Raw genomic sequence first — 12,871 nt, forward strand, 5'->3', positions numbered from 1 at the left:
ATGGAGAGGATTTGGGGAATGCCTATGGGACGCCAACCACCATCGGAGCCGCCGGATGAGGGTGATGTGGGTCTAAAGATGAGCCAGACCATGACCTTCAAGGAGAAGGTACTGGGTGCCCCGGCTATGAGGCCGGTCGTTCGCGATCTTATTAAGGAAGGGGTTATGACGTTGGATTTCGAGGGTGAAGATCGGTTGTTACCCAAGTTCAGCATCACAGCACCAACCCTGAAGCAATTGTGTGAACCATGGGAACAGTGTCTAGTGATCAAGTTGCTAGGGAGAGATGTGGGGTTCCTAACCTTGCGGGACAGGCTGCCTGCCTTGTGGAAGGTCCAAGGAGGCCTAGAGTTGTTGGACGTGTCACATGGCTACTTCATGGTGAAGTTTGACTTGGAAGCGGATAGAGAACGGGTCATGCACGGGGGTCCTTGGATGCTCTTTGATCACTACCTGATTGTTAGACCATGGTCCCCGGAGTTCGTAGCTTCAGCAACGAAGGTTGATAGTACTCTTGTCTGGGTCAGGTTTCCAAGGCTTGGAGTTATGTTTTATGATGAGAGTGTTCTCCTAACTATCGCTTCAGCCATAGGGAAGCCAGTTAAGGTGGATCTGAATACTCTCAACATGACACGGGGAAGGTTTGCACGGGTATGTGTCGAGATCAATCTAAATGAACCAGTCGTGGGAAGATTTTTCCTCAATGGTGTTTGGTATAACGTGGAGTATGAGGGATTACATCTGTTGTGTTCGTCGTGCGGTTGTTATGGGCACATTCTGCGGAACTGTCCACATGCAGCTAGGCCTGTGGCAAAGGCAAACGGCGTGGGAGAGAAGGAGGTTGTGGAATAGCCGTCAGGGGAAGCAATGCACAGTGCATATTCTGTGGCTCAATCAGGAAAGCAATCCACTCCGCGCGCAAGGGAGCTAATCATGCCAGATCCGCATGGGGATTGGCTGATCGTGAAACGGAAAACTCGGAAAAACAATCTCGGCAAACCGTTGAGCAAGGGTAAATCTCCCTCTCATTATAGGATTGCGGAAAATACGGAGAAGAATCAGAACCTTCCGCGTTACCCTACGCGGGGATCCCATATGGAGGCCGAATCACGTGAGGTTTTTAAAAACCCACGTGCAGTCAAAGTGAGTCCACGTGAACGTGAACAGGGCCATGCACAACGTGCAGTGAACGTGAATTCTCGTGAAGGTGACCGCGAACGTGAAAGTGGTGTTGATATAGGCCATGTGATGCCCGTGAATCAGCATGAAGTGGGCACAACTAGGTGGCAAGACCTTGGTAATTCACGAGTCTGAGGATAGTGGGCGAGACATATCGGGGACAGAAGATGTGATGCACTATGATCAGCCATTGGAAGAGGAGGCCATGATGGTGTAAGTACCTGTCGAGTTTTGCTTTATTTAATGTCTACAAATTTCAATATCTTGAGTTGGAACATTAGAGGGGTTGTTAATGCCAAGGATAAAAGGAGGGTTTCCGAGTTAGTAAGGCTCCACCACCCGTCTATTTTTATTGTCTTGGAAACTCATTGCCAGTTCTCTTCGGTGGAATCCTTTTGGAAAAATTTGGACTATAAGCTGTGTTATAGCATTGAGGCTACGGGGAATTCTGGGGGTATTTGGGTTTTGATGGCCTTGTCTTGCTCTGCTACCACGTCCGACTTTGCCTCTCACCCTCAGGCCATCTCGTTTACGGTTGTTGAAGGGAGCAAGAGCTGGGTTTGTACTGCCGTTTATGCTAATCCTCGGGTGGAACTCAGACAACAGGTTTGGGCTCACCTTCGGGAGTTGGGAGGACGGATTACGCTTCCATGGCTAGTGCTTGGGGACTTTAATGAAATTTTGTTGTCAACGGAGTGTCATGGGGGTCGTTTCTCGATGGCATGGGCATCATAGTTTCTAGAGGTTCTTAATGATTGCAATCTTCTCGACATGGGGGCTAAGGGCCTTCGCTTTACGTGGTATCGAAATCAACGAGGGGTTGTGCTGGCAAAGCGGTTAGATCGAGCAGTGTGTAATGTCGCGTGGCAAGCAATGTTTCCGGAAGCATATGTTGAGAATCTGTGCCCGGTCTATTCTGATCATTGCCCACTCTTACTACGGCGTGACGGCTCTAGGGACAAATCTCTGGATCGACCCTGTCGGTTCCAAGCTGCATGGGCCACCCATAAAGACTTTGAGCGGATCGTTAGGGAGGCGTGGTGTCGTAGCACGCCGACCCTTGCTAATGGGCTACAAGCTGTTCAAGTATATGCCCTCAAGTTTAACAAAGAGGTGTTTGGGAATATCCTTACTAGGAAGAAGGCTCTCCAACGTCGTCTTAAAGGGGTACAGCTACAACTGAAGATAGGGGATTCAGAGAGCCTGTCGCGCTTGGAGAAGGCTATACAAATGGAGTTGGACGAAACTTGTCTTCAGGAGGAGTATCTATGGTTTCAGAAATCTAGAGAGAAGTGGGTGAAGTTTGGGGACCGCAACACGTCCTTCTTCCATGCTCAAACACTCGCGAGAAGAAGGAGGAACAAAATACAGGGGTTGTTTTTACCAGATGGAACTTGGCATACAGACCCTGTGGTCATGAAAACTGAGGCAGTCAGGTTCTATAAGGAGCTTTTCTCGGTGGAGAACGATCAAGGGTCTCTAGACATGCATGCTGGGATTTCACATGGCTTGGGAGTTGAGGCCCGATCTGCCTTAACTGCCCTAGTCACGAAGGAGGAGGTTCGCCGGGCGGTGATGAGCATGAAGTCGTTCAAGGCACCAGGGCCAGATGGGTTTCAACCATTCTTTTTCAAGCAGTATTGGCCTATTGTGGGTGATGAATTATGGCGTACGGTGAGGGATGCCTTTCAGTTGGGGTACTCGGACACATCACTTTTGGAGACGCAAATGGTGTTACTTCCGAAGGTGAACCACCCAGTTAGCCTCAAAGAATTTCGTCCTATTAGCTTATGCAATGTCGCCTGGAAGGTTATTTATAAAGTGATTGTAGCTCGTCTTCGACCGTTCTTGCAGGGCGTCATTGGGCCTTTCCAGGGCAGCTTTATCCCTGGGAGGGGGACTCGTGACCACAGTATTATTGCTCAGGAAGCCTTTCATTTCGTTCGGAAAGACGGCTCGGGTGTGGGTTCCTTGGCCTTAAAAATCGATCTTGAAAAGGCATACGATAGGGTCAGATGGGAGTTCTTGGAGTCTACGCTGATGCAATTTGGGTTTCCTACGATCATAATCCAACTTATCATGTGGGGGTTGAAGAATTCGTCAATTTCCCTCCTTTGGAATGGAAGCACACTACCGTGATTTGTCCCGTCCCGAGGCCTTCGGCAGGGAGACCCATTATCTCTGTATTTGTTCGTTTTTTGCATGAAGCGCCTATCCCTTAGGATATCTGAGTTGCTCCATGAGGGTCTTTGGAAACCGATTCAACTATCTCCTGGGGGGCTACCGCTTTCACACCTTTTCTTTGCTGATGACATCTTACTGTTTTGTCAAGCTTCAGAGGACCAGGCTCGTTTGGTGGCACCTCTCTTGGAGGAATTTTCGCGTTCATCAGGCTTAAGAGTCAATTTGACTAAGTCCAAGTTTGTGAGCTCTAGAAGGGTTTCGCAGAGGAGGATTGATACGTTGGAAGGACTGCTAGGGATTAGCTATACGGCTCGGATTGGGAAGTATCTGGGTGTTCCCATAACTCATGGTCAGCCGAGGTGCGCAGATTTCTATGATGTGATGGATAAGATTCAGGGTCGACTCGCGGCTTGGAAGGCCAACCTCCTCAATAAGGCAGGAAAGTTGTGTCTGGTGAAGTCTACCATCTCCTCTATTCTCGTTTATAGCATGCAATCATTGTGGCTCCCCTAAGCAGTGTGTAATAGAATTGATCAGGCTTGCCGTCGTATACTCTGGGCAAAGGCTGATAATACACGATTTTGGTCTCCAGTGAGTTGGGATGTTGTTACTCAATCTAAAGAGTTAGGTGGCCTAGGGGTTAGGGAGGCGCCCAGGGTGAATGTATCACTCCTTGGGAAGTTAGTTTGGGATCTGCTTTCGGACCCGCAGAAGCCTTGGGTTCAACTCCTCAGCAACCTCTATCTACATGGAGATTCTATCCTGTGTGCTCAAAATAAGCGGGGTGCTTCTCCAATCTGGTCGAGTATTATGAAGGCCCTTCATTCACTCCGTGAGGGATTCCAGCCTCATCTAGGTTCGGGCGCCTCATCACTTTGGTACACGGATTGGTCATGTAATGGGCTTTGGTGCGGGAAAGTCCCTTTTGTTCACATTGCAGACACCAACAAAACGGTTGCCGACTACTAGATTAGTGGAGAATGGAGCTTCAATGCCTTGTATACGGTTCTTCCGACCGAGCTGATAAACTCGGTCCAACAGTTGAGTGTTGTCAATTCCCCTTTGGGGTTAGATCACTTTGTGTGGGGGAGTGCTATCTCGGGTTGCTATACAGCGGCATCTGGATATCGTTTTCTAACCCCGAGGTTGGCAGCAGAGGGGGATGCAGTTTGGAAGAAGCTTTGGAGGATAAGGATCCCTGAGAAGGTTAAGTTCTTTCTGTGGCAATGCCTTCATTCAGCCCTCCCAACGAATCAGGTTCGGGCGGATAGGAGGTTGGCAGAGTCAGGTGCATGCTCGCGTTGCTCTTGCCCTCACGAGACCATTTTACACGCTCTTCGGGATTGCCCATATTCGCGAGAGGTGCTGATGTCTGGCGGGTGCAGTGTGGGGTGGTCCTTCTCTGTAATGGATTGTTTTCAGTGGCTAAAGGGGATTATCTTGCACAAGGATGCTATTACGCTATCCATCACCTTGTGGTGGGTTTGGCGCTTTAGGAATAACATGGTGTTTAATGATGAGCTCTAGCAAATCTCGGCGGTCCGTCGGAAGGTGATACTATCTATGGTGGAGAATAGTGCGTATAACGCTAAGAGGCGTTTATGGGTGGAGCAAGCCCTTTGGAGGCCTCCGGAGCACCCATGGGTCAAGCTAAACACGGACGGGAGTTGGTTGAGTGAGACTTCTGCTATGGGAATGGGTGGAGTAATTCGTGATTGGGCAGGTATGTGGTGGGGGGGCTTTTCGCGAGGCGCCTTACCTGGTGATGCGTTACGTGCTGAGTTGTTGGCTTTGGAGAAGGGCCTCTCGTTTTGTTGGGAAGGTGGGTTTCGGAAGGTGAGCTGCGAATGTGACTGCCTGGGAGCTATTAAGTTGTTTCATGATCGGCCAATGGATAGGGAGTATCTGCACAAGCACTATGATGTTATTCGGCGTGTTCAGCGATTGCTAGCTCGGGATTGGGTAGTTTACGTAAGTCATATTCCTCGATAAATAAACTCAGTAGCTCATACGCTTGTTAGTTGGGGTGTAAGGAACCTAGGTTCCAATGTATTTTGGAGAAGTCCTCCAGATTTTGTTTTGTTAAATTTTAAGTAGTACACATATCATCTTAAATTTAAATTCTAATGTCATTATTAGAATTTTGATAAATAAAAAATAAATATAATATTAAATTTTAAATTCTAATATCATCATTATAATTTTAATAAATGAAAAATCAATACAATAGTTCATACCTGAATAAACACTTAATAATTATTTAACCCATTTAGCCATAGTGATTTGTGAGTTGTCATGAGCAATAAAGCCTGAGCTTATTTTTTAATCCACTACTAAAATAAATCATATTTAATTTAGTTTAAACTCGTAACATACAAACCTGAACACATTATTTCGTCAGTTTCCTTTTATCCGGAAACTTTTGATTAATCTACATATGTAGTTATTATGAAGTAAAAATAAATAATTATAATAAAAAAATACTAAAATCATTCTATAAAAAGTAGAAAATTTTATTACTATAACACATGTTTAAAAAATTATTATAAAAGAATTGAGGTAATAAGTCGTTATCCAAAATGTTATACTTTCTATCTCTACACACAATTTAATAACAACAATAATAAATATATTGTTTTTAAGTATAATAGTTAAATAATTAAAAAAAGTACTGATTAAAAATAATATTAAAAGATGTGAGCTCGATTCATTTTGAAATATTTGTTACAGTATATGTTAAAAAGTGATGGTCAGTTAGAGGTAATACACCAACTTTAGCCATAATTTCTTGAAAGCATATTAATTAGCCATAAATATATATTTAACTCTCTGTAGTGCTGTCACCCACTTTAATTGCTCTCTTTCATTTATTACACTTTACGCCAACCAAAATGCTACTATTAAATACCCCTCATTATTCTTCTCTTTCATTCTTAATTCATTCCTTCATCCCACTCCATTAAACAATTAAGTTCCATAATATCAATTCTCTTTCGCCGTCTAGTGCCGTTCAGTTAACGCAAATCTAAAACGATAATCTTTTATTAAAATATTTCACACGCTCCATGCTTTTTTATTTTATATTTTATAACAATTATTAGGAAGACATTTTAAGATACTAAAGAAGAAAAACAGGAGCAAAGCTAATGGGGTAGTTAACAAAAATGATGAACATTATAGAGGGACAAATAGCTCTGGACTCTTGAGATGAATCAGTGAAAAGCCGATAAGTATTTTACTTTTACAGCATAAGATTATTAATAAAAAGGGATAAAAAAAACTTTACAGAAAAACAAAATGACAAGATATATATTTGAAATTACCAGAATGTATGTATTAAGCAATTATGTATCCATAGAAAGCTAAACCAAAACAGCACTTGTCTTTCCAACAGCGTAGCTTCTACTTCTGGGGTAGGCTTTGGGCAGGGCGGGAAGCTCCCCTTGGCCCAAATCAAAGGGCGAGTCCTCGTCGATCCGGCCCATGCCAACGCTGGTGGACTTGGGCAACCCATTGGAAGAAACGGGGCGGGGCTGGGCCTGGGCCTGGGCCTGCTGCTGCTGCTGCTGCTGCTGCTGCTTGAGAACCAAATCCATATCGATTGTGTTGACCAAAGTCCTGGCGGAGGCGGCCCTCAAAAGCTCGGCGAAATCGTCGTTGTCAGAGCGTGACGTGGCAGCGCTGTAGCTTCTTGGCAAAGCCTGGAACCGCCCCGCCGCGTCGACGGGGTTGCTATAGTTCATGTTGTGACCGCACTTCGTTATGCTCCTCACGTACATGTCCCTCGCTTTCCCCAACACTCTAAACGGCGTCGTTATGATCTGAACCAGCTTGCTCTGCTTCCCCTTCTTCATGCTTTCAACTTTCAACCCCTTTGCGCTCTCAGACAGGATCTTTTCAGTTTTGTAGAGACAACTATCACCTATCACCTATCACCTATCACCTATCACTTATGTTTTGGGAGGAACTAGGAAGGTGGGTATGAAACCCTGACTTTTTCAAGCACACCGCATCACAACACACAAAGATAAGAACAAAGGCCTCCAACGTGTTCCCTAAATTAACATTATTATAATCTATACTCATTATGCACTTGTTCAATTATTATTATTTTTTCCAAACCAAGCACCTCTACTCTACCCTTTCAATTTTCAACATCATATTTTCGCTTATTTTATACACTATATAAACGCCTAAAAGATCAACTATCTTTTCTTCTATTTTATACGGATGCAAAATTCAAGAATTATAATAAGTGATATAATTTCATGTAAAATAAAAGGAGGTAAAATGTTATAATAAGATAGGCGATAGGGGATGCACAACATGCACGTTTTCGTATGCGCTGTGTTAACATTGATTTCTATTTCATGTTATGGTAAACCATTTTTTAGGGCTTAATAAATAACAGAATTGAAGAAGGTCAAAGAAAGTAACGCATGGAAAAAATAAACGGCCGAGCAGGTTAAAAGAAACACGACATTCTTACGTATGCCTGACAATAACATTCTGCTGGTTTACTAAATCAACGTTCTATTCAAATCTAATAATCATAATTCATAAAAGGTTAACTTACTAAATAAATGCTTAAATAGTGATACTGTACTTTGTACATGCATTCATTTTTACGGAACGATGACGCTGTTATAAATATAAAAAACAATTGTTCAGAATTTGAATTAAGATACATAAATTAAAAATTAAAGATAATTATACTTTTTTACATTTTTTATCAAAATATTTATATTTTAAAATACAGTTCTGTTATTTTAACAGAGTCAAAGTTCAAACAAGCACGGAACAAGGATGTTTTTTTATTTTATTTTCTTAGAAATAGTTAAGTACGTGGAGAGATGTTTGTTATACTGAAGAAACTCAAAGATAAAGAGATACACATATATAAATTCACCAAATTGTGCATGTTTTTGAAACAGTCGATCTTAATTCTGTTCTAATACAAAATTACGACTGAGATTACAAGACTAAAACAGATTTTTTTAATCCATAATTTTTCACATAATTTCTCTTTGAAAACGAACCAGTCACGAAAATCAAATGACTTTTGAATGTTTGGGCTAAGATATTAATTAAATAAAAAGTTAGTTTGGTGAGCTTAAGATTGAGAATCAGTGAATGTTTAAATATTTTGTTTAAAAAAAATCATGATCCCCCATCATAATTAATGTTGTGCAGGCGAGAGTGCAATATTATTAAATAAAAACGTACGAGTAACGTGTAAAGTAGTGATGAACAAACATTGTTAATGAACATGTCTTTGTAGTGAAGAGAAAAACTTAAGTATTGTTCTTTCAAATAAAGCAACGTTGAAGTGAGTTTTTGTAAACGTTAAAACTTAAGACATTCCATATATATTTCACAACATTATTAATTAAGCTGTTTTTATTTATCGTTAGGCAGTTTCCACAAGCAAATTAAGTGTATTTATTATTGAGTGAAAAAATCTTCTTTTCTTTTAGAGATTATATATTTCCCACTATAAGTAATCCAGTTCGAGCTAAATAAGGACAACAACAAAAAATTATTTTGCTATACCATCACACCGAAAGAGAATAAAAAAAATATCTTACCTTAATTATCTTATTTTTATCATTAACTTTATTTTATTTTTTAAATTTAATGTGAAAATGTGATACAAAGATTCAATAGGTACAAATTTATACATGAGAATTCATCGAAAAAAAATATATTCATGAGGAAATTAGAGAGTACTATTTAATATTAGAAAGGAAAAACGTCTGCCTGTTATTGTTTAGAAGAAAGTTTTTATGCTAGGAATATAAGAAAAAATATTTTAGTTTTATCCATGATAAAATAATATTTTAAAATAAAAAATAAATAAACATGTCAAATGTACTATGTTTTTTATTGTATTTGTGCATTAGTAAATTATATTTAATTTTACAAAAAAAATATAGTTTTTTTTTATGTAACCGTATATTTTTATAAATGATCAATCTTTTATTACTCAATATATGCATATTTTTAATGAATATAAAAAAGTTCGTTTATCCTATTAAAATGTGAAATTATTTTTTATTTTATATCTATTTAATATATACAAAATCTATTATTAGTTTTAATATTTTAATTGTACAATAAAATGTATTAAACAAATATAGTATGAATTTATCCATCAAACAAAAATTTAAAATGATAAAAAGTATACAAATTATAAAATGATTTCACATGGAAAATTGATCAAGTTAGACATAATCCAATTTTTCTTAAGTTTTTATATTATTTTAAAATCGTATACCTTTTAAAATATTTTTATTTTTTATTACCAAAGCTACCTTTAATGATATATAAATATTTATCGTTGCTCTTTTTATAAAGTATTTTTTATTTTTTGTATTTTTCTTTTTCTTTATTATGGGAATAGCAGTTAAATTCTTTCTTAACCTATAAGTCTGTATCATTAATTACCATCTTTCATTAAATTTATTGGTCATTTAAGAATAATTTATTGCACAAAATAAAATTTACTAATTTTCATCCAAACTAAAATATGAATATTCGCAATGCGAAGATTGTTAACTGTGAAGTCCCACATCGGTTAGGAAGGCGAACGAAGCATGCCATATATATGGGTGTGGATACCTTCCTTGTGTGGAGGCCTTTTGGGGTGGCATGCGTGCCATTGCCAAGAGCAAAACCGTGCGGCCGTGGGCCAAAGCGGACAATATCCACATGCGGTAACCCGCATGTGGATATTGTCCGCTTTGGCCCACGGCCGCACGGTTTTGCTCTTGGCAATGGCACGCATGCCACCCCAAAAGGCCTCCACCAAGGCAAGTCCTGCCAACCCATCAGAGTAGCGCAGCGACCCCACATGGCCAGATATTGTCCCCTTTGCCCTCAGGCCTCAGGGTTTTGTCCTAGGCAATGCCCTCATGGCATCCCTAAGGGCCTCCACACAAGGAAGGTATCCACACCCATATATATGGCATGCTTCGTTCGCCTTCCTAACCGATGTGGGACTTCACAATCTGATTGTGAAGTCCCACATCGGTTAGGAAGGCGAACGAAGCATGCCATATATATGGGTGTGGATACCTTCCTTGTGTGGAGGCCTTTTGGGGTAGCATGCGTGCCATTGCCAAGAGCAAAACCGTGCGGCCGTGGGCCAAAGCGGACAATATCCACATGCGGGTTGCTTGGGCTGTTACATTTGGTATCAGAGCCGGGACCCGGGCCGGTGTGCCAGCGAGGGCGCTGGACTCCCTTGAGGGGGGGTGGATTGTGAAGTCCCACATCGGTTAGGAAGGCGAACGAAGCATGCCATATATATGGGTGTGGATACCTTCCTTGTGTGGAGGCCCTTAGGGATGCCATGAGGGCATTGCCTAGGACAAAACCCTGAGGCCTGAGGGCAAAGGGGACAATATCTGGCCATGTGGGGTCGCTGCGCTACTCTGATGGGTTGGCAGGACTTGCCTTGGTGGAGGCCTTTTGGGGTGGCATGCGTGCCATTGCCAAGAGCAAAACCGTGCGGCCGTGGGCCAAAGCGGACAATATCCACATGCGGGTTGCTTGGGCTGTTACATTGGTATCAGAGCCGGGACCCGGGCCGGTGTGCCAGCGAGGGCGCTGGCCGTGGGCCAAAGCGGACAATATCCACATGCGGGTTGCTTGGGCTGTTACATTGGTATCAGAGCCGGGACCCGGGCCGGTGTGCCAGCGAGGGCGCTGGACTCCCTTGAGGGGGGGTGGATTGTGAAGTCCCACATCGGTTAGGAAGGCGAACGAAGCATGCCATATATATGGGTGTGGATACCTTCCTTGTGTGGAGGCCTTTTGGGGTGGCATGCGTGCCATTGCCAAGAGCAAAACCGTGCGGCCGTGGGCCAAAGCGGACAATATCCACATGCGGGTTGCTTGGGCTGTTACATTTGGTATCAGAGCCGGGACCCGGGCCGGTGTGCCAGCGAGGGCGCTGGACTCCCTTGAGGGGGGGTGGATTGTGAAGTCCCACATCGGTTAGGAAGGCGAACGAAGCATGCCATATATATGGGTGTGGATACCTTCCTTGTGTGGAGGCCCTTAGGGATGCCATGAGGGCATTGCCTAGGACAAAACCCTGAGGCCTGAGGGCAAAGGGGACAATATCTGGCCATGTGGGGTCGCTGCGCTACTCTGATGGGTTGGCAGGACTTGCCTTGGTGGAGGCCTTTTGGGGTGGCATGCGTGCCATTGCCAAGAGCAAAACCGTGCGGCCGTGGGCCAAAGCGGACAATATCCACATGCGGGTTGCTTGGGCTGTTACATTTGGTATCAGAGCCGGGACCCGGGCCGGTGTGCCAGCGAGGGCGCTGGACTCCCTTGAGGGGGGGTGGATTGTGAAGTCCCACATCGGTTAGGAAGGCGAACGAAGCATGCCATATATATGGGTGTGGATACCTTCCTTGTGTGGAGGCCTTTTGGGGTGGCATGCGTGTCATTGCCAAGAGCAAAACCGTGCGGCCGTGGGCCAAAGCGGACAATATCCACATGCGGGTTGCTTGGGCTGTTACATTAACCTTCACTCGAAAGTGTAAAATTTAACTAATTGGATACTATTTTTCTATAATTTGTTTTTTTATAAAATACATGTTATTTTGTAAGTTTTTTATTTACAATTATGTTCGATATGATTAATCAGGAGAACATATTATCATGCGTAGTATTATTCGAAATGAAAAGGTTTTAGAACAGAGAAAATTGATCACGTCTCTATGAAAACGAATATTAAGCGATGACAATGAAAACGTGTAAATTAATGGAGGCTTGATCCTTGAAGAAGAAGTAGAAGCCTCCCCTTAATTGACCACTTTTCAACTAACAACTACAACAATTTGCCAATAATTGTAAAGTATTTCTTCCTCCTAACCTAGCTTGTATATATATTTATATCTTTCAAACTAAAACACTCGTATACATTGTAGGACGGTTTATCACAGTTTTATCCATGCTTATATTTTATCGAGAGAAAAAAAAAACATTATAACTACAAGGACTTTTATTTGAAATTGAATTTGGCTAAATTAAGAACTGATATATACTATATAAAACAAATAGATCATGTTGAATTAAAATTTATAAGACAATGTTGGGCATATTCAATCATAATATGATAACACGTTGAAATTTTAAAACATACAATTAAAAATCCAACTAATGAAGATGTTTTAACTAGGTTAAAGAGAGCATGCATGGAATTAAATTAGATGAATATCATGATCAATACACCCTCTCGATCGAAAATATTTTGGTAGAGAACTCGGTTGAAACACGAGGATGGTGATGTAAAGCCTCTTTGCACTTTGTGTTTAAAGTTGTGGACTAGTGTACCCTTTGAAAAGTATACTAAGAAGGTATTGACAAATTGGTAATATACTAAATAGATATTATTAGATACAATTTTTGCACTTTGCTACTGAGGCTAAGGAATTAGTGTATTTTCTAAAATAAACTAAGAATTAAAGGTTTTAATAAATTGATATATTTT

The 12,871-nt window shown here is 41.7% G+C and overlaps 2 protein-coding genes across 2 annotated transcripts; one reads left to right on the top strand and one right to left on the bottom strand.

Annotated features, from left to right (window-relative positions):
• On the top strand, window positions 1-852 carry LOC145958735 (uncharacterized). Its single transcript, XM_083076255.1, has one exon. The coding sequence runs from the start codon at window positions 1-3 to the stop codon at window positions 850-852; it is 852 nt and encodes a 283-aa protein (XP_082932381.1).
• A 5,719-nt stretch (window positions 853-6,571) lies between these two features.
• On the bottom strand, window positions 6,572-7,613 carry LOC109796232 (uncharacterized). The gene has a single exon (XM_020355915.3). The coding sequence runs from the start codon at window positions 7,215-7,217 to the stop codon at window positions 6,726-6,728; it is 492 nt and encodes a 163-aa protein (XP_020211504.1). The 5' UTR covers window positions 7,218-7,613; the 3' UTR covers window positions 6,572-6,725.
• Between the last annotated feature and the right edge of the window lie 5,258 nt (window positions 7,614-12,871).

The sequence above is a fragment of the Cajanus cajan genome, chromosome 6, assembly GCF_000230855.2.
Source record: "Cajanus cajan strain Asha chromosome 6, NIPB_CcT2T_4, whole genome shotgun sequence".
NCBI classification, from domain to species: Eukaryota; Viridiplantae; Streptophyta; class Magnoliopsida; order Fabales; family Fabaceae; genus Cajanus; species Cajanus cajan.